The sequence below is a fragment of the Chamaea fasciata genome, unplaced genomic scaffold (assembly GCF_029207755.1).
Source record: "Chamaea fasciata isolate MVZ Bird 193981 ecotype frontalis unplaced genomic scaffold, bChaFas1.0.hap1 SCAF_1, whole genome shotgun sequence".
Lineage (NCBI taxonomy): Eukaryota > Metazoa > Chordata > Aves > Passeriformes > Sylviidae > Chamaea > Chamaea fasciata.
In genome coordinates, this window is record NW_027094086.1 from 821,423 (window position 1) to 842,083 (window position 20,661).

At 58.5% G+C, this 20,661-nt stretch overlaps 2 protein-coding genes across 3 annotated transcripts in view; one reads left to right on the forward strand and one right to left on the reverse strand.

Annotated features, from left to right (window-relative positions):
* LOC136299803 (myosin-6) overlaps positions 1 to 12,141 on the forward strand; it is a 39,615-nt gene extending 27,474 nt beyond the window's left edge. The window contains exons 26-38 of the mRNA XM_066201787.1: positions 544 to 670; positions 1,756 to 1,874; positions 2,532 to 2,728; positions 4,389 to 4,572; positions 4,647 to 4,812; positions 5,598 to 5,722; positions 5,805 to 6,113; positions 7,104 to 7,307; positions 8,162 to 8,287; positions 8,920 to 9,195; positions 10,317 to 10,412; positions 11,874 to 12,008; positions 12,121 to 12,141. Of these exons, the coding sequence (XP_066057884.1) occupies positions 544 to 670; positions 1,756 to 1,874; positions 2,532 to 2,728; positions 4,389 to 4,572; positions 4,647 to 4,812; positions 5,598 to 5,722; positions 5,805 to 6,113; positions 7,104 to 7,307; positions 8,162 to 8,287; positions 8,920 to 9,195; positions 10,317 to 10,412; positions 11,874 to 12,008; positions 12,121 to 12,141 (2,085 nt within the window). The remainder of the gene's footprint in view (positions 1 to 543; positions 671 to 1,755; positions 1,875 to 2,531; positions 2,729 to 4,388; positions 4,573 to 4,646; positions 4,813 to 5,597; positions 5,723 to 5,804; positions 6,114 to 7,103; positions 7,308 to 8,161; positions 8,288 to 8,919; positions 9,196 to 10,316; positions 10,413 to 11,873; positions 12,009 to 12,120) is intronic.
* Positions 12,142 to 13,161: 1,020 nt separating this feature from the next.
* Positions 13,162 to 20,142, reverse strand: LOC136303319 (CKLF-like MARVEL transmembrane domain-containing protein 5). Of its 2 annotated transcripts, none has more exons than XM_066207043.1 (5): positions 19,318 to 20,142; positions 15,635 to 15,787; positions 14,221 to 14,316; positions 14,033 to 14,111; positions 13,162 to 13,278 (listed from the first exon to the last, which is right to left on the reverse strand). In XM_066207043.1, the coding sequence occupies exons 1-5, from the start codon at positions 19,396 to 19,398 to the stop codon at positions 13,256 to 13,258; spliced, it is 432 nt and encodes a 143-aa protein (XP_066063140.1). In that variant the 5' UTR covers positions 19,399 to 20,142; the 3' UTR covers positions 13,162 to 13,255. The 2 variants fall into 2 exon arrangements, with proteins under 2 accessions (XP_066063140.1, XP_066063189.1); XM_066207092.1 differs by lacking the exon at positions 19,318 to 20,142 and adding an exon at positions 16,472 to 16,654.
* Positions 20,143 to 20,661: the final 519 nt, after the last annotated feature.

A 20,661-nucleotide genomic window follows, 5' to 3' on the forward strand; every position in this document is an offset into this window, starting at 1 on the left:
TGGGTTGAGTTGGGTTGGAGAACCTTCAACCCCGTTGGGTTGAGTTGGGTTGGAGAACCTTCAACCCCGTTGGGTTGAGTTGGGTTGGAGAACCTTCAAACCCGTTGGGTTGAGTTGGGTTGGAGAACCTTCAACCCCGTTGGGTTGAGTTGGGTTGGAGAACCTTCAACCCTGTTGGGTTGAGTTGGGTTGGAGAACCTTGGGTTGAGCTGAAGAGTCTCCACATGGTTGAGTTTACCCAAGTTGGGTTGAGCTGAGGAGTCTCCAAGAGGTTGAGTTGCGTTGGGTTGAAGAACCTTCAACCTTGTTGGATTCAGTTGGGTTGGAGATCCTTGGGTTGACCTGAAGATTCTCCAGTTGGGTTGAGTTGGGTTGGGTCGGTTGGATCCCCCCCCAGACCCACCTCCCACCACCCCAGGTGGTCTCCAAACCTCCTCCAGACCAAACCCGACCATCTCCAACCTCCACGATGGTTCCTGGAGAAGAACCGTCTCCTCCACGGCCACCTCCACCCGCGAGCCGTGTCCTCTCCTGTCCCTGCAGGTGACCATGGAGAAGCTCTCGCGCTCCATGGAGGACCAGGCCGCCGAGAACTTGGCCAAGCTGGAGGAGACCCAACGAGTCCTCAACGACGCCAACGCCCAGCGGGCCAAGCTGCAGACGGAGAACGGTGGGACACGACCCCGAGATGACCCCGAGATGACCCCGAGTTGTCCCACCCTGACCCCGCCCCACCCCTGAAGCTCCTCCCACCCCGTTCCCGCCTTTAATTGGAATTTTAAATTTAAATTTAATTAGTTTTAAATTTGAAAATTTGGGAGGATTTGGGAAAAGGGCCAGATCGAAAATTTGGGGGTTTTTTTAATGAATAATTAAAATATCTGTTCATATTTTAATAAGGGTGAATTTATTAATATTTAGGAAATAATTTTGTTTATTATCGTGAATGGCTTTATCAGAAATTAATTTTTTCCAATTATTTTCAATTTTTTTCCAGTTTTTTCTCAATTTCTTTTCAATTTTTTCCAATTTTTTTCTCAATTTCTTTTCAAATTTTTCCAATTTTTTCTCAAATTCTTTTCAATTTTTTTTCCATTTTCTTCCATTTTTTCCAAAAATTTCTCAATTTCCTTCAAAATTTTTTTTCCAATTTTTCCCCATTCTTCCCTTCCCCTTCCAAATTCTGTTTCTTCCCCTTAATTTTTTTCCTCCGCATCACAAACCCAAACTTCTCCTCACAGATCCACGTCAGTTTTTACAAAATTTGCCCAAAAATCGACGAAAATTCGGACAAAATTCACGAAAAACTTGATGAAAATTTGGACAAAATTCGCCAAAAAAAAAAAAATCGACAAAACTTTTTGCAAAATTCACCCAAAAAAAAATCGATGAAAATTCGTAGAAAATTCCCCAGGAAGCAACGAAAATTTGGACAAAATTCGCCAAAAAAATGATGAAAATTTGGACAAAATTCGCCAAAAAAATTGACAAAACTTTTTGCAAAATTCACCAAAAAAAATTTGATGAAAATTTGCACAAAATTCACCAAAAATCGACAAAAATTTGGACAAAGTTGGCCAAAAAAACCCACGAAAATTTGGACAAAATTCACCCCAAAATTGATGGAAATTTCTACAAAATTCACCAAAATTTTGGACAAAAAATTTGGACAAAAATTCACCAAAACTCGACGAAATTTTTTTACGAAATTCCCCGAAATTTGGATTTTTCACCCCAAAATTTCCTCCCGGGCAGGAGAATTGTCGCGGCAGCTGGAGGAGAAGGAGGCCCTGGTGTCCCAGCTGACCCGCGGGAAGGTCTCCTACACCCAACAGCTGGAGGACCTCAGGAGACAACTGGAGGAGGAGATGAAGGTGAAGTTCTGGAGAAGATCCAAGGTGTCCTTCAACCTGTCGTGGTCATTGGTGGGGTTGGGTGAGGTCCTGGAGAAGGTTCTGGAGAAGGTCCAAGGTGTCCTTCAAACCTTTCGTGGACATCGGTGGGGTTGGGTGGAGACATCTAAGGTGGGTTGGGATCTGCAGAAGGTCCAGGTGGGTCTCCAACCTTCGTGGTCATTGGTGGGGTTGGGTGAAGTCCTGGAGAAGGTTCTGGAGAAGATTCCAGGTGTCCTTCAACCATTCGTGGTCATTGATGGGGTTGGGTGGAGACATCTAAGGTGGGTTGGGATCTACAGAAGGTTCCAGATGTCCTTCAACCTTTCATGGTCATTAGTGGGGTCTACGAGGGGTTGGGTTGATCCATGGAAGGTCCAAGGGTGGTTGGGTTGGTCCATGGAGGCTCCAGATGAGGTTTGGTTGATGTGGAGAAGGTCCAAGCATGATCTGGTTGGTCTGGAGAAGGTTGGGTTGGTCAAAAGTGGTCCAAGCATGGTTGGGTTGACCTGGAGAAGTCTGGTTGGCCTACAGAAGACCTTCTCAGGTTCTGGTGACCACCAACACCACCTGAGGATCTTCACCAAGACCTCTCCACCAGCCCCTGGACCTCACCGGTGACCTTCTCCTGTCCTCCAGGCCAAGAACGCGCTGGCGCACGCGCTGCAGTCGGCGCGGCACGACGGGGACCTCCTGCGTGAGCAGCTGGACGAGGAGAGCGAGGCCAAGGCCGAGCTCCAGCGCCTCCTGTCCAAGGCCAACTCCGAGGTGGCCCAGTGGAGGACCAAGTACGAGACCGACGCCATCCAGCGCACCGAGGAGCTGGAGGAGGCCAAGTGAGCGGTGGACACCTCATAGTGGGAGGCTCTGGGAGGTCAGGGTGGAGGTCAACCTCGGGAGAAGGTTCTGGAGAAGGTTCTGGAGGAGGTTCCAAGTGATTGTCCCATTGGTGGAGCTTCTCTGGGGTCAGGGGTGGAGGTCAACCTCGGGAGAAGGTTCTGGAGAAGGTTTTGGAGATCACCTTTGGGAGAAGGTTCTGGAGAAGGTTCTGGAGGAGGTTCCAAGTGATTGTCCCATTGGTGGAGCTTCCCTGGGGTCAAGCGTGGAGATCAACCTCGGGAGAAGGTTCTGGAGAAGATTCTTTAGAAGGTTCTGGAGAAGGTTCTGGTGGAGGTTCCAAGCCATCATCCCGTGCGTGGAGCTTCCCTGGGGTCAAGGGTGGAGATCAATCTCGGCAGAAGGTTCTGGAGAAGATTCTTTAGAAGGTTCTGGGGAAGGTTCTGGAGGAGGTTCCAAGTGATTGTCCCATTGGTGGAGCTTCTCTGGGGTCAGGGGTGGAGGTCGACCATGGGAGGAGGTTGTGGAGAAAGTTCTGCAGAAGGTTTTGGAGATCACATTTGGGACAAAATTCTGGGGAAGGTTCAGGAGAAGGTTCTGGAGAAGGTTCTTTAGAAGGTTCTGGAAGAGGCCAAGTGAGTGGTGGGCACCTCATGGATGAAGCTTCTGGTGGCTCAGGGGTGGAGGTCAAGCTTGGGAGAAGGTTCTGGAGAAAGTTCTAGGGAAGGTCCTGGAGAAGGTTCTGAAGAAGGTTCTAGGGAAGGTTTTGGGGAAAATTCTGGAAAAGATTCTGAGGAAAGTTTTGGAAAAAGTTCTGGAGAAGGTTCTGGAGGTGTTCAAGTCATTGTCCCATTGGTGGAGCTTCTGTGGGGTCAGGGTGGAGGTCAGCCTCGGGAGAAGGTTCTGGAGAAGGTTCTGGAGAAGGTTCTGGAGAAGGTTCAGGAGAAGGTTCCGGAGGAGGCCAAGTGAGTGGTGGACACCCCGTGGGGGGAGGTTCTGGGAGGTCAGAGTGGAGGTCACCTGGTGGAGAAGGTTCTGGAGAAGGTTCCAAGTCCTTGTCCAATGGGCGGAGCTTCTGGTGGGTGAGGGGTAGGGGTCAACCGTGGGAGAAGGTTCTGGTGAAGGTTCTGGAGAAGGTTCTGGTGATCACCTTTGGGAGAAGATTCTGGAGAAGCTTCTGGAAAAGGTCTTGGGGAAGGTTCTGGAGAAGGTTCCAAGTCATGGCCCTCTGGGTGGAGCTTCTGTGGGGTGGAAACCATCCAATGGAGAAGGTTCTGGAGAAGGTTCTGGAGGTGTCCAAGTCATCATCCCATGGGTGGAGCATCTGTGGCGTCAGGGGTGGAGATCTGAGAAGGTTGTGGAGAAGGATCAGGAGAAGGTTCTGGAGAAGGTTTTGGAGGAGACCAAGTGAGTGGTGGACACCTCGTGGGCGGAGCTGCTGGTGGGTCAGGGTGGAGGTCAACCTCGGGAGAAGGTTCTGGAGAAGGTTCTGAAGAAGGTTCTTTAGAAGGTTCTGGAGAAGGTCTTGGAGAAGGTTCTCCGGAAGGTTCTTCACAAGATTCTCCAGAGGGTTTTCCAAAAGGTTCTCCAGAAGGTTCAGGAGGTCCCACCTGACCTCGCGGTGACCTCGCGGTGACCTCCAGGCGTCCCCTGTGACAGGAAGAAGTTGGCCCAGCGGCTGCAGGAGGCCGAGGAGGCCGTGGAGGCCTCCAACGCCAAATGCTCCTCGCTGGAGAAGACCAAGCACCGCCTGCAGAGCGACATCGAGGACCTCATGGCCGACGTCGAGAGGTCCAACGCCGCCGCCGCCGCCCTGGACAAGAAGCAGAAGAACTTCGACAAGGTGGGGGCTGATGGGACACCTGGGTGGCGGCGGCGCCACGGTGACCGCGGAGGTGACCCCGGGGTTGTCCTCAGGTGGTGGCCGAGTGGAAGCAGAAGTTCGAGGAGTCGCAGACGGAGCTGGAGGCGGCGCAGAAGGAGGCCCGGGCCCTCAGCACCGACCTCTTCAAGCTGAGGAACGTCTACGAGGAGAGCCTGGAGCACCTGGAGACCTTCAAGAGGGAGAACAAGAACCTCCAAGGTGACGCCACCTTGAGGACCTGCTGAACCGCCACGGGGGGCGCAATGGGGGCACCTTCTCCTGAGGGTCTGGAGAAGGTTGGGATGGACCATGGAAGGTCTGGAGAAGGTTGAGATGGTCCGGAGAAGGTCCAAGGGTGGTTGGGTTGATCCAAGGTTGGTTGGGTTGGTCTGGAGAAGGTCCATGGAAGGTTGGGATGGTCTGGAGAAGGTTGGGATGGTCCATGGAAGGTCTGGAGAAGGTTGGGATGGTCCATGGAAGGTCTGGAGAAGGTCCAAGGTTGGTTGGATTGGTCTGGAGAAAGTCTAAAGAAGGTTTGGTTGGTCTGGAGAAGGTTGGGTTGGTACATGGAAGGTCTGGAGAAGGTTGGGTTGGTCTGGAGAAGGTCTAAGGAAGGTTGGGTTGGTCTGGAGAAGGTTGGGATGGTCCATGGAAGGTCTGGAGAAGGTCCAAGGAAGGTTGGGATGGTCCATGGATGGTTGGGTTGGTCTGGAGAAGGTTGGGATGGTCCATGGAAGGTCTGGAGAAGGTTGGGTTGGTCTAGAGAAGGTCCATGGAAGGTTTGGTTGGTCTGGAGAAGGTTGGGTTGGTCCATGGAAGGTCTGGAGAAGGTCCAAGGTTGGTTGGATTGGTCTGGAGAAGGTCTAAACAAGGTTGGGATGGTCCATGGAAGGTCTGGAGAAGGTTGGGTTGGTCTAGAGAAGGTCCATGGAAGGTTGGGTTGGTCTGGAGAAGGTTGGGCCGGTCCAAGGCTGGTCCAACCTCCAAGACGCCCACCCCGGCAGAGGAGATCTCGGACCTCACCGAGCAGCTGGCCGCCGGCAACAAATCCACCCACGAGCTGGAGAAGGTCCGCAAGCAGCTGGAGGCCGAGAAGATGGAGCTCCAAGCCGCCCTGGAGGAGGCCGAGGTGGGACCAACCCCGTCCTGACCTCCTCGTGGTGGGACGCCCGTCCTCCGCGAGCTCCTCGAGGTCTTCTCCATCCCACCAGGCCTCCTTGGAGCACGAGGAAGGGAAGATCCTGAGGTCCCAGCTGGAGCTGCAGCAGGTGAAGGCCGAGCTGGAGCGGAAGGTGGCCGAGAAGGACGAGGAGATGGAGCAGGCCAAGAGGAACCACCTGCGCGTGGTGGAGTCCCTGCAGACGTCGCTGGACGCCGAGAGCCGCAGCCGCAACGAGGCCCTCCGGCTGAAGAAGAAGATGGAGGGCGACCTCAACGAGCTGGAGATCCAGCTGGGCCACGCCAACCGCGGCGCCGGCGAGGCCCAGAAGCAGCTGAAGGTCCTGCAGGGTTGCCTGAAGGTAAGTGGCCGGGAGGGGTGGAGGTCCTGGAGGTCCTACGGGGACGTGGAGGTGTAGAAGGTCCCACAGGAACATGGAGGTCCTGAAGGTCCCATGGGGACACAGAGGTCCTGAAGGTCCCATGGGGTCATGGAGGTCCTGAAGGTCCCACAGGAACTTGGAGGTCCTGAAGGTCCCATGGGGACACCGAGGTCCTGAAGGTCCCATGGGGACATTGAGGTCCTGAAGGTCCCACAGGAACATGGAGGTCCTGAAGGTCCCACAGGAACATGGAGGTCTTGAAGGTCCCATGGGGACATTGAGGTCCTGAAGGTCCCATGGGGACATGAAGGTCCTGAAGGTCCTACAGGGACGTGGAGGTCCTGAACCTTCCTGTCCATGAGGCGTGAAGCTCCTGAAGGTCCCATGGAGACATTGAGAACCTGAAGGTCCCATGGAGGTCCTGAAGGCCCCATGAGGACATTGAGAACCTGAAGGTCCCAAGGGGACATGGAGGTGTAGGAGATACCTGAAGGTCCCATGGAGACATTGAGAACCTGAAGGTCCCATGGAGGTCCTGAAGGCCCCATGAGGACATTGAGAACCTGAAGGTCCCATGGAGACATGGAGGTCCTGAAGGTCCCATGGGGACATGGAGGTTTAGGATGTTCCTCAAGGAACTTGTCCATGGAGACACTGAAGTCCTGAAGGTTCCTGTCCAAGGAGACATGGAGGTGCTGAAGGTCCCATGGGGGCAAGGAGATCTAGGATGTTCCTCAAGGAACTTTTCCGTTTAGAATGTTCCTCAAGGAACTTGTCCATGGGGACACTGAGGTCCTGGAGGTTCCTGTCCATGTAGACATGGAGGTCCTGAAGGTCCCACGAGCCCACCACCCCATGGCCTGGTGGACCCACAACCACCACAATGATGATGATGATGATGATGATGATGATGATGATGATCCCACCACGTCCAGGTGAACCCACCACCCTGTTCCCACCCTCCTCCAGGACACTCAGCTCCAGCTGGACGACGCCACGCGCCTCGGGGAGGACCTGAAGGAGAACGTGGCCGTGGTGGAACGCAGGAACCTCCTGCTGATGTCCGAGCTGGAGGAGCTCCGAGCCGTGGTGGAACAGACGGAGAAGGGCCGGAAACTGGCCGAGCAGGAGCTCATCGAGGCCAGCGAGAGGGTCCAGCTCCTCCACTCCCAGGTGAGACCTCCTCACCTCGGCCACCACGAGAGAAGGTCACCTCCACCCAGGGATGGTCCGGCCCTGGAGAAACATCTCGCATTGGTTGGGGACTTCAAGGGTGGTGTGGACCTGACCAGCAAAACCTTCTCATGAAGGTCTGGAGGAGGTTGGGTTGGTCCATGGAAGGTCCAAGGATGGTTTGGTTGATCTGGAGAAAGTTGGGTTGGTCTGGAGAAGGTTGGGGTGGTCTGGAGAAGGTCCAAGGATGGTTGGGTTGGTCTGGAGAAGGTTGAGATGGTCCATGGAAGGTCCAAGGATGGTTGGGTTGGTCTGGAGAAGGTTTGGTTGGTCTGGAGAAGGTTGAGATGGTCCATGGAAGGTCCAAGGATGGTTGGGTTGGTCCATGGAAGGTCCAAGCATGATTTGGTTGGTCTGGAGAAGGTTGGGTTGGTCTACACAAGATCTGGTTGGGTTGTGGTGACCAAGCCCAGCTCTTGCTGAGCCGGAGACCTCCAAGAAGCTCCAGATGACCTGGATCCAACGGTGCCACCTTCTCCTGAAGGTTGGGATGGTCTGGAGAAGGTTGGGTTGGTCCATGGAAGGTCAGGAGAAGGTTGGGCTGGTCCATGGAAGGTTGGGTTGATCTGGAGAAGGTTGGGATGGTCTGGAGAAGTTTAGGTTGGTCCATGGAAGGTCCAAGGAATGTTGGGTTGGTCCAAGGAACGTTGAGTTCCTTCCCACGTTCCATCACCAAAACCCCCAGAAGATCCTTGACCCTACACGAGGAGAAGTCCCCAAGACCTTGAAGGACTTGAGGGTCGGGGACACCACCCCCAGGGCCACCACCTGATGTCCTCTCCTGTCCCCACCAGAACACCAGCCTGATCAACCAGAAGAAGAAGATGGAAGGTGACATCTCCCAGCTGCAGAGCGAGGTGGAGGAGGCCGTCCAGGAGTGTCGCAACGCCGAGGAGAAGGCCAAGAAGGCCATCACCGACGTGAGCGTCATGGCCACCACCAGGGCCACCACCAGGGTGGACATTCCATGGTCCCCATTCTTCTCCCCAGGCGGCCATGATGGCCACCATGGAGAACATTCCATGGACACCATGGAGAACATTCCATGGTCTCCATGCTTCTCTCCAGGTGGCCATGATGGCCATCACGGAAGACATTCCATGGTCTCTCCATGCTTGTCCCCAGGCAGCCATGATGGCCACCATGGAGAACATTCCATGGCCACCATGGAGAACATTCCATGGTCTCCGTGCTTCTCTCCAGGTGGCCATGATGGCCACCACAGAGGACATTCAATGGTCTCTCCCTGCTTGTCTCCAGGCGGCCATGATGGCCACCATGGAGGACATTCCTGATGGCCACCATGGAGAACATTCCATGGCCACCATGGAGAACATTCCATGGCCTCTCCATGCTTGTCCCCTGGCAGCCATGATGGCCACCATGGAGTACATTCCTGATGGCCACCATGGAGAACATTCCATGGCCACCATGGAGAACATTCCATGGCCTCTCCATGCTTGTCCCCTGGCAGCCATGATGGCCACCATGGAGAACATTCCAGATGGCCACCACGGAGAACATCCAACGGACGCTCCGTTCTCCTCCGCAGGCGGCCATGATGGCCGAGGAGCTGAAGAAGGAGCAGGACACCAGCGCGCACCTGGAGCGGATGAAGAAGAACATGGAGCAGACCATCAAGGACCTGCAGCTGCGGCTGGACGAGGCCGAGCAGTTGGCCCTCAAGGGCGGCAAGAAGCAGCTGCAGAAGCTGGAGGGCCGCGTCCGGGACCTGGAGAACGAGCTGGAGAACGAGCAGAAGCGCAACGCCGACAGCGTCAAGGGGCTGCGCAAGGCCGAGCGCCGCGTCAAGGAGCTCAGCTACCAGGTGAGGACACCCAGGTGGGACCATGGAGGTGAGGACATCCAGGTGGGGCAAGGAGCTCAGCTACCAGGTGGGACCATGGAGGTGAGGACATCCAGGTGGGGCAAGGAGCTCAGCTACCAGGTGAGGACACCCAGGTGGGACCATGGAGGTGGGACCATGGAGGTGAGAACATCCAGGTGGGGCAAGGAGCTCAGCTACCAGGTGAGGACACCCAGGTGGGACCATGGAGGTGGGACCATGGAGGTGAGAACATCCAGGTGGGGCAAGGAGCTCAGCTACCAGGTGAGGACACCCAGGTGGGACCATGGAGGTGGGACCATGGAGGTGAGGACATCCAGGTGGGGCAAGGAGCTCAGCTACCAGGTGAGGACACCCAGGTGGGACCATGGAGGTGAGGACATCCAGGTGGGGCAAGGAGCTCAGCTACCAGGTGAGGACACCCAGGTGGGACCATGGAGGTGAGGACATCCAGGTGGGTCAAGGAGCTCAGCTACCAGGTGAGGACACCCAGGTGGGACCATGAAGGTGGGACCATGGGGATGAGTCAAGGAGCTCAGCTACCAGCTGAAGACATCGGCCAGGTGAGGACATTGGCCAGGTGAGGACATCCAGGTGGGACCATGGAGGTGGGCCCATGGAGGTGTGACCATGGAGGTGTGACCATGGAGGTAGGTCAAGGAGCTCAGCTACCAGGTGAGGACACCCAGGTGGGACCATGGAGGTGAGAACGTCGAGGTGGGACCATGGAGGTGGGACCATGGGGATGGGTGAAGGAGCTCAGCTACCAGGTGAGAACATCCAGGTGACACCATGGAGGTCAGAACATGGAGGTGACACCATGGAGGTGAGACCACGCAGGTGGGTCAAGGAGCTCAGCTACCAGGTGAGTCCGTGGAGGTGAGACCATGGGGGTGGTCTGGGGAACATGGAGGTGCAGGAGGTACCTGAAGGTCCCACAGGAACCTGAAGGTGTAGGAGGTGCCTGAAGGTCCCATGAGGACCTGGAGGTGTAGGAGATACCTGGAGGTCCCACAGGAACCTGAATGGGACACGGAGGTGCAGGAGGACACCTGGGTGGACATTTGGGTGGCCACTGTCCACGGCTGTCCCTGTCCCCGCAGACGGAGGAGGACAAGAAGAACCTGGTGCGGTTGCAGGACCTGGTGGACAAGCTGCAGATGAAGGTCAAGGCCTACAAGAGACAGGCGGAGGAGGCGGTGGGTCAACGGGGACAGGGATGGTGGGGTGGAGAGGGGGATGGAGATGGGTCCATGGATGATGGATCCATGGGTGGAGAGATGGATCCATGGGTGGAGAGATGGATCCATGGATGGAGAGATGGGTCCATGGATGGAGAGATGGGTCCATGGGTGGATGGAGAGATGGATCCATGGATGGAGAGATGGGTCCATGGGTGGAGAGATGGATCCATGATGGATGGAGAGATGGATCCATGGATGGAGAGATGGATCCATGGATGGAGAGATGGGTCCATGGGTGGAGAGATGGATCCATGGAGGGAGAGATGGATCCATGGATGGAGAGATGGATCCATGGGTGGAGAGATGGATCCATGGGTGGAGAGATGGATCCATGGGTGGAGAGATGGATCCATGGGTGGAGAGATGGGTCCATGGGTGGATGGAGAGATGGATCCATGGATGGAGAGATGGATCCATGGATGGAGAGATGGATCCATGGGTGGAGAGATGGATCCATGGGTGGAGAGATGGATCCATGGATGGATGGAGAGATGGATCCATGGATGGAGAGATGGATCCATGGGTGGAGAGATGGATCCATGGATTGAGAGATGGGTCCATGGGTGGAGAGATGGGTCCATGGGTGGAGAGATGGATCCATGGGTGGAGAGATGGATCCATGGATGGAGAGATGGATCCATGGGTGGAGAGATGGATCCATGGATGGAGAGATGGATCCATGGGTGGAGAGATGGATCCATGGGTGGAGAGATGGATCCATGGGTGGAGAGATGGATCCATGGGTGGAGAGATGGATCCATGGATGGAGAGATGGATCCATGGGTGGAGAGATGGATCCATGGGTGGAGAGATGGGTCCATGGGTGGAGAGATGGATCCATGGGTGGAGAGATGGATCCATGGATGGAGAGATGGATCCATGGGTGGATGGAGAGATGGATCCATAGGTGGAGAGATGGATCCATGGATGGAGAGATGGGTCCATGGATGGAGAGATGGATCCATGGGTGGAGAGATGGATCCATGGGTGGAGAGATGGGTCCATGGATGGAGAGATGGGTCCATGGGTGGAGAGATGGATCCATGGGTGGAGAGATGGATCCATGGGTGGATGGAGAGATGGATCCATGGATGGAGAGATGGATCCATGGATGGAGAGATGGGTCCATGGGTGGAGAGATGGGTCCATGGATGGAGAGATGGGTCCATGGGTGGAGAGATGGATCCATGGGTGGAGAGATGGATCCATGGGTGGATGGAGAGATGGGTCCATGGATGGAGAGATGGATCCATGGGTGGAGAGATGGATCCATGATGGATGGAGAGATGAGTCCATGGATGGTGGACGGATGGATGGACGGATGTCTGAAGCCACCTTAGCCGCAGGGGTGGGTGACACGAGGACCTCCTCACCTCCCTGGTGACCGTCCCGGTGACCTCTCCCCGTCCCCACCAGGAGGAACAGGCCAACACCAACCTGGCCAAGTTCCGCAAGGCGCAGCACGAGCTGGACGAGGCCGAGGAACGCGCCGACATCGCCGAGTCCCAGGTCAACAAACTGCGGGCCAAGAGCCGCGACATCGGCGCCAAGGTGGGACCCCGTTGTCACCTCCCGGCACCTCCCACCCACCCAGGGTGACCCCACAGACCCCCCCCCCCCTCCCCACCATGGACCTCCTGTCTTCTGTGCCACCCCACCGCAGAAGCTGCACGAGGAGGAGTGACCCGTCCCCGGGAGTGACCCACCAGGCCCACCCCCACCACCAGGAGTGACCCGTCACCACAACAATGGACCCATGATGATGATGATGATGATGATGGGACCACCACAATGATGGACCCATCACCATCATGGATCCACCACTAAAGACCCCCTGATGATGATGATGGTGATGATGATGATGATGATGATGATGATGATGATGATGATGATGATGATGGTGGAACCACCAACATGATGGATGACCCATCACCCTCATGGACTCACCACTAAAGACCCATGGTGATGATGATGATGATGGAGCCACCACCATCATGGACCCACTACAAAAGACCCACAATGATGATGATGAAGGTGATGATGATGGTGGAACCACCACCATGATGGAGTCACCACATCTGACCTATCATCATGACGATGGGACCACCATGATGGACCCAGGATGATGATGATGATGGTGATGATGATGATGATGATGATGATGATGATGATGATGATGATGATGATGATGATGATGGAGCCACCACCATGATGGACCCACCACATCTGACCTATCATCATGACGATGGGACCACCATGATGGACCCAGGATGATGATGATGATGGTGATGATGATGATGGAGCCACCACCTCTGACCCATCATGACAATGATGGGACCACCATGATGGACCCATGATGAAGATGATGATGATGATGGTGATGATGGTGTCGCACCACCACCATGATGAACCCACCGTGATGGACCCATCAAGATGATAATGGACCACCATGATGGACCTGTGATGATGATGATGATGGAACCACCACCATGATGGACCCATCACTGCCACCATGATGATGATAACGACGATGATGACGGACCCACCACCACGCGTGACCCCCAACCCCGCCGTGGCCACATCTCCCCACCCCTCGTCCAAGACGAGGAGACCCCGCCACCACCTCCACCAACTCCCCCACGGGAGGGACAAAATGTCCTCTGGGCCACCCCACCCCAAAAACACGACCTCGAGGAGCACCAGGTGTGGGAGAAGGTTTAATTTGGGCGCTGGGGACGGGACCTGGTGGCCAAGGGGACACCAAGGGGACAATGGGACAGTGGGGGGGGTGGTGGCCATCAGCTGCTCTCGGTGTCGGCGTCTGGAGGAGAAAGGGATGGAGATGGTGGAGGAGGAAGAGGAGGAGGTGGGTGGTCACCGTGGCACCCAAAGGTGTCCTCCATGCCACCCAAGGGTGTCCCAGGTGTCCCCACCTCAGGTGTCCCAGGTGACTCAAACCCCACCAAAAGGTGTCTCAGGTGTCCCCAAGCCCATCCAAAGGTGTCCCAAGGTTCCCTCAAGCCCACCCAAAAGTGTCCCAGGTGTCCCAGGTGCCCCCAACCCCACCCCAGGGTGTCCCCAAAAGTGTCCCAGGTGTCCCCACCCCAGGATGTCCCAGATGTCCCCATCCAAGGGTGTCCCCAAATGTGTCCCCAAAGGTGTCACAGGTGTCCCCAAGGTGTCCCCAAGGGTGTCCCAAATGCCCCCATTCAAGGGTGTCCCAGGTGTCTCCAACCCCACCCAAAGGTGTCCCAGGTGTCCCCCAGTCCCACCCAAAGGTGCCCCAGGGTGTCCGAGGTGTCCCCCAACCCCACCCATGGGTGTCCCAGGTGTCCCCCAGTCCCACCCAAAGGTGCCCCAGGGTGTCCGAGGTGTCCCCCAACCCCACCCATGGGTGTCCCAGGTGTCCCCTAACCTCACCCCAAGATGTCCCAGGTGTCCCCACCTCAGGTGTCCCAGGTGTCCCCCAGTCCCACCCAAAGGCGTCCCCACCCCAGGGTGTCCCAGGTGTCCCAGGTGTCTCCACCCAAAGGTGTCCCAGGTGTCCCCACCCCAGGTGTCCCCATGTCCCTCACCCTGTCCCGGTGCCACCCGTGTCCGGAAGGTGACGAAGACGTCGAAGGCGAAGATGAAGGCCAGGATGAGGCTGAAGGTCTGGGGGGGGTGGGGGAAAGAGGAGAAAGGGGCGTGGCCTCGTCCATCGGGGGCGTGACCTAATGAGGAGGCGTGGCCTAACGAAGGGGCGGGGTTTGGGGACACTCACGAAGGTGGTGGCGGCCAGCGCGTCCCGGGACGAGGCCAAGGCCACCAGGGCCACCACGAGGAAGATGAGGGTGCCGCTGATGGCCCGGAGAAGGTCCTGGGGGGACAGGACAGGGGGACACGGTGGGGACATGGTGGGGACACCATGGTGGGGACAGTGGGGACACCATGGAGATGACAAAGGGGACACCATGGTGGGGACAGTGGGGACACCATGGAGATGACAAAGGGGACACCATGGTGGGGACAGTGGGGACACCATGGAGAAGACAAAGGGGACACCATGGTGGGGATGGTGGGGACACCATGGAGAAGACAAAGGGGACACCATGGTGGGGACAGTGGGGACACCATGGAGATGACAAAGGGGACACCATGGTGGGGACAATGGGGACACCATGAGGACATGGAGGACACCATGGCGACACCATGGAGATGACATGGGGACATGGAGAGGCCACCATGAGGATGGTGACATGAGGACATGGAGGACACCATGGGGATGGTGACATGGGGACGTGGAGGTGACACCATGAAGATGACAACAGGACATGGTGGGGACACCATGGTGGAGACAATGGGGACACCATGGCGACACCATGGAGATGACATGGGGACGTGGAGGGGCCACCATGAGGATGGTGACATGAGGACATGGAGGACACCATGGGGGACACCATGAAGATGATGTGGGGACATGGAGGACACCATGGGGATGGTGACATGGGGACAACATGGAGGCCACTATGAAGATGACAAAGGGACATGGAGAGGACACCATGGAGGTGACACAGGAACACGGAGGGGACACCATGGGATGATGACGTGGGGACATGTAGGAAACCCCAGATGCCACCCCTGATGTGCCCAGGTGTGTCCCAGGTGTGTCCCAGCTGTCCCAGGCGTGTCCCAGGTGTGTCCCAGCTGTCCCAGGCGTGTCCCAGGCGTGTCCCAGGTGTGTCCCAGGTGTCCCAGGTGTCCCCAGGTGTGTCCCAGGTGTGTCCCAGGTGTGTCCCAGCTGTCCCAGGTGTGTCCCAGGTGTGTCCCAGCTGTCCCAGCTGTCCCCAGGTGTCCCCAGGTGTGTCCCAGCTGTGTCCCAGGTGTGTCCCAGGTGTGTCCCAGGTGTGTCCCAGCTGTCCCCAGCTGTCCCAGGTGTGTCCCAGGCGTGTCCTAGCTGTCCCAGGTGTGTCCCAGGTGTGTCCCAGCTGTCCCAGGTGTGTCCCAGGTGTGTCCCAGGTGTGTCCCAGCTGTCCCAGCTGTCCCCAGGTGTCCCCAGGTGTGTCCCAGCTGTCCCAGGCGTGTCCCAGGCGTGTCCCAGGTGTGTCCCAGGTGTGTCCCAGCTGTCCCCAGGTGTGTCCCAGCTGTCCCAGGCATGTCCCAGGCGTGTCCCAGGCGTGTCCCAGGTGTGTCCGTACCAGGCAGGTGCCGTACCCCGGGCTCAGTCTCGGGGGGTCCCGGAGCAGGAGCCCCCCCAGGGCCGCCCCTCCCCCCACGGCCTGCAGCAGCGCCGGCGCCAGAGTGGGCGGGGCCGGGGGGGACAGCAGGGCCACCACCCCCAGGGACAGCACCTGGGGTCACGGAAAGGTCACGGGGTCACGCAGGGGTCACGGGGGGCGGTCACACGGGGGTCCCAGTGCTCCCAGTATCCCCAGTACCAGTTCCCCCAGTTTGCCCAGTATCCCCTCCCAGTGCTCCCAGTTTGCCCAGTATCCCCTCCCAGTCCCTCCCAGTCTCCCCAGTTCCCCCAGTACCAGTTCAGTTCCCAGTATCCAATCCCACTCCCCCCAGTATCCCCTCCCAGTGCTCCCAGTCCCCCCCAGTATCCCCAGTTTGCCCAGTACCACTTCTGTTCCCAGTCCCTCCCAGTGCTCCCTGTCTGTCCCAGTATCCCCAGCACCAGTTCAGTTCCCAGTGCTCCCAGTGCTCCCAGTATCCAATCCCAGTACCTCCCAGTCCCCCCAGTCTCCCCAGCAGTACCACTTTGGCTCCCAGCACTCCCAGTATCTCCTCCCAGTCTGTCCCAGTATCCCCAGTTCCCCCAGTACCAGTTCGGTACCCAGCAGGATCCCACCCCAGTGCTCCCAGTCCCCCCAGTATCCCCTCCCAGTCCCACCCAGTCTGTCCCAGTCCCCCCAGTATCCCCAGTATCTCCAGTACCAGTTTGGTTCCCAGCAGGATCTCATCCCAGCACTCCCAGTATCCCCTTCCCAGTCCTCCCAGTTTTTCCCAGTCTGTCCCAGTCTCCCCAGTACCAGTTCGGTTCCCAGCACTCCCAGTCCCCCCAGTCTGTCCCAGTATCCCCAGTCTCCCCAGTACCAGTTCGGTTCCCAGCAGGATCCCATCTCAGCACTCCCAGTCCCTCCAGTATCCCCTCCCAGTCTGTCCCAGTTTGTCTCAGTATCTCCAGTTCTCCCAGTACCAGTTCAGTTCCCAGCACTCCCAGTATCCCCTCCCAGTCCCTCCCAGTCTGTCCCAGTTTGCCCAGCAGTACCAGTTCGGTTCCCAGTCCCCCCAGTCTCCCCAGTACCAGTTCGGTTCCCAGCAGGATCCCATCCCAGCACTCCCAGTCCCCCCAGTATCCCCTCCCAGTCCCCCCAGTCTGTCCCAGTATCCCCAGTACCAGTTCAGTTCCCACCAGTATCCCCTCCCAGTCCCCCCAGTATCCCCTCCCAGTTCCCCAGTCTGTCCCAGTTCCCCCAGTCCCAGTTCAGTTCCCAGCAGGATCCCATCCCAGTGCTCCCAGTTTCCCCAGTATCCCCTCCCAGTCCCCCCAGTCTGTCCCAGTATCCCCAGTCTCAGTTCGGTTCCCAGCAGGATCCCCTCCCAGTCCCCCCAGTCTGTCCCAGTATCCCCAGTCTCCCCAGTACCAGTTCAGTTCCCAGCACTCCCAGTATCCCCTGCCAGTCCCTCCCAGTCTGTCCCAGTTTGCCCAGCAGTACCAGTTCGGTTCCCAGTCCCCCCAATCCCCCCAGTATCCCCTCCCAGTCCCCCCAGTCTGTCCCAGTATCCCCAGTACCAGTTCGGTTCCCCCCAGTATCCCCTCCCAGTCCCCCCAGTCTGTCCCAGTATCCCCAGTCTCAGTTCGGTTCCCAGCAGGATCCCCTCCCAGTTCCCCCAGTCTGTCCCAGTCTGTCCCAGTTCCCCCAGTACCAGTTCGGTTCCCCCCAGTATCCCCTCCCAGTTCCCCCAGTATCCCCTCCCAGTTCCCCCAGTCTGTCCCAGTCTCCCCAGTACCAGTTCGGTTCCCAGCACTCCCAGTCTCCCCAGTATCCCCTCCCAGTTCCCCCAGTCTATCCCAGTCTGTCCCAGTCTCCCCAGTACCAGTTCAGTTCCCACCAGTATCCCATCCCAGCACTCCCAGTCCCCCCAGTATCCCCTCCCAGTTCCCCCAGTCTGTCCCAGTTCCCCAGTCTGTCCCAGTTCCCCCAGTCTGTCTCAGTCTGTCCCAGTCTCCCCAGTACCAGTTCGGTTCCCACCAGTATCCCATCCCAGCACTCCCAGTCCCCCCAGTATCCCCTCCCAGTCTGTCCCAGTCTGTCCCAGTCTCCCCAGTACCAGTTCGGTTCCCACCAGTATCCCCTCCTAGTTCCCCAGTCTGTCCCAGTCTGTCCCAGTATCCCCAGTTCCCCCAGTACCAGTTCGGTTCCCACCAGTATCCCATCCCAGTCCCCCCAGTCCCCCCAGTATCCCCTCCCAGTTCCCCAGTCTGTCCCAGTTCCCCAGTCTGTCCCAGTCCCCCCAGTCTGTCCCAGTCTGTCCCAGTCCCCCCAGTCTGTCCCAGTCTGTCCCAGTCTCCCCAGTACCAGTTCGGTTCCCAGCAGGATCCCCTCCCAGTCCCCCCAGTATGCCCTCCCAGTTCCCCCAGTCTGTCCCAGTCTGTCCCAGTCTCCCCAGTACCAGTTCAGTTCCCACCAGTATCCCATCCCAGCACTCCCAGTCCCCCCAGTATCCCCTCCCAGTTCCCCCAGTCTGTCCCAGTTCCCCAGTCTGTCCCAGTCCCCCCAGTCTGTCCTCCCCAGTCTGTCCCAGTCTGTCCCAGTCTGTCCCAGTCTCCCCAGTACCAGTTCGGTTCCCAGCAGGATCCCCTCCCAGTTCCCCCAGTCTGTCCCAGTCTGTCCCAGTCCCCCCAGTCTGTCCCAGTCCCCCCAGTCTGTCCCAGTCTCCCCAGTACCAGTTCGGTTCCCAGCAGGATCCCATCCCAGTGCTCCCAGTTTCCCCAGTATCTCCTCCCAGTTCCCCCAGTCTGTCCCAGTCTGTCCCAGTCTGTCCCAGTCTGTCCCAGTCCCCCCAGTCTGTCCCAGTCCCCCCAGTCTGTCCCAGTCTGTCCCAGTCCCCCCAGTCCCCCCAGTCTGTCCCAGTCTCCCCAGTACCAGTTCGGTTCCCAGCAGGATCCCATCCCAGTCCCCCCAGTCCCCCCAGTATCCCCTCCCAGTCCCCCCAGTCTGTCCCAGTATCCCCAGTCTCAGTTCAGTTCCCAGCAGGATCCCCTCCCAGTCCCCCCAGTCTGTCCCAGTCTGTCCCAGTCCCCCCAGTCCCCCCAGTCTGTCCCAGTTCCCCCAGTCTGTCCCAGTCTGTCCCAGTCTGTCCCAGTCCCCCCAGTCTGTCCCAGTCTGTCCCAGTCTGTCCCAGTCTGTCCCAGTCCCCCCAGTCTGTCCCAGTCTGTCCCAGTCTGTCCCAGTCTCCCCAGTCTGTCCCAGTCTGTCCCAGTCTGTCCCAGTCCCCCCAGTCTGTCCCAGTCTGTCCCAGTCTGTCCCAGTCCCCCCAGTCTGTCCCAGTCTGTCCCAGTCCCCCCAGTCTGTCCCAGTCTGTCCCAGTCTGTCCCAGTCTGTCCCAGTCTGTCCCAGTCTGTCCCAGTCCCCCCAGTCTGTCCCAGTCTGTCCCAGTCTGTCCCAGTCCCCCCAGTCTGTCCCAGTCTGTCCCAGTCCCCCCAGTCTGTCCCAGTCTCCCCAGTCTGTCCCAGTCTGTCCCAGTCTGTCCCAGTCCCCCCAGTCTGTCCCAGTCTCCCCAGTCTGTCCCAGTCTGTCCCAGTCTGTCCCAGTCCCCCCAGTCTGTCCCAGTCCCCCCAGTCTGTCCCAGTCTGTCCCAGTCCCCCCAGTACCAGTTCGGTTCCCAGCAGGATCCCTCGGGCCGTTTTCAGCCCCCCCAGATCAAACACCCCCGGGGGCTCCGCCCGCGACATCCCGGGGGGTCCCGGGGGGTTTTTGGGGGGTCCCGGGGGGTTTTTGGGGGGGTCCTGGGGGGAGTTTTGGGGGGTCCTGGGGGGAGTTTTGGGGGGGTCCTGGGGGGAGTTTTGGGGGGTCCTGGGGGGAGTTTTGGGGGGTCCCGGGGGGCTTTTGGGGGGTCCCGGGGAGTTTTGGGGGGGTCCTGGGGGGGGTTTTGGGGGGTCCTGGGGGGGGTTTTGGGGGGTCCTGGGGGTCCTCGAGGGGTTTTTGGGGGTCCCGGGGGTTTTTTTGGGGGGTCCCGGGGAGGATTTGGGGTGTCCCGGGGGTTTTTTTGGGGGGGTCCCGGGGGGTTTTTGGGGGGTCCTGGGGGGGTTTTGGGGGGTCCCGGGGGGTTTTGGGGGGGGTCCTGGGGGTCCTCGAGGGGTTTTTGGGGGTCCCGGGGGTTTTTTGGGGGGTCCCGGGGAGGATTTGGGGTGTCCCGGGGGTTTTTTGGGGTGTCCCGGGGGTTTTTTGGGGGGTCCCGGGGGGTTTTTGGGGGGTCCCGGGGGGCTTTTGGGGGGTCCCGGGGGGTTTTTGGGGGGTCCTGGGGGGGTTTTGGGGGGTCCCGGGGGGTTTTGGGGGGGGTCCTGAGGGTCCTCGAGGGGGTTTTGGGGGTCCCGGGGGTTTTTTGGGGGGTCCCGGGGAGGATTTGGGGTGTCCCGGGGGGGGGTTGGGGGGTCCTGGGGGGGTTTTGGGGGGTCCCGGGGGGTTTGGGGGGTCCCGGGGGGGTTTTGGGGGTCGCAGATGAGATTTGGGGGGGGTTTGGGGGGGTCTCAGGAGGGTCTCGGGGGGAGCTTTGGGGGGTCCTGGATGAGATTTGGGGGGTTTGGGGGGTCCTGGGGGGGGTCTCGAGGGGGTTTTGGGGGGTCCCGGGGAGGATTTTTGGGGGTCCCGAGATTTTTTGGGGTCCCCGGGGGATTTTGGGGGTCCCGGGCAGATTTTTGGGGGTCCCGGGAATTTTTTGGGAGGTCCCGAGGAGGATTTTTGGGGTCCCGAGGAGGAATTTGGGGTCCCGGGGGCGATTTTTGGGGTCCCGGGGCGATTTTTGGGGTCCCGGGGGCGATTTTTGGGGTCCCGGGGGGATTTTGGGGTCCCGGGGCGATTTTTGGGGTCCCGGGGCGATTTTTGGGGGTCCCGAGGGGATTTGGGGGGTCCCTGTAGCGCTGGGGGGGGGGGAGGGGGCAGCGGAGGGGGCGGGGCCCGGAGGGGTCACGTGGGTTCTCCCCGCCCCTCCCCTCCCC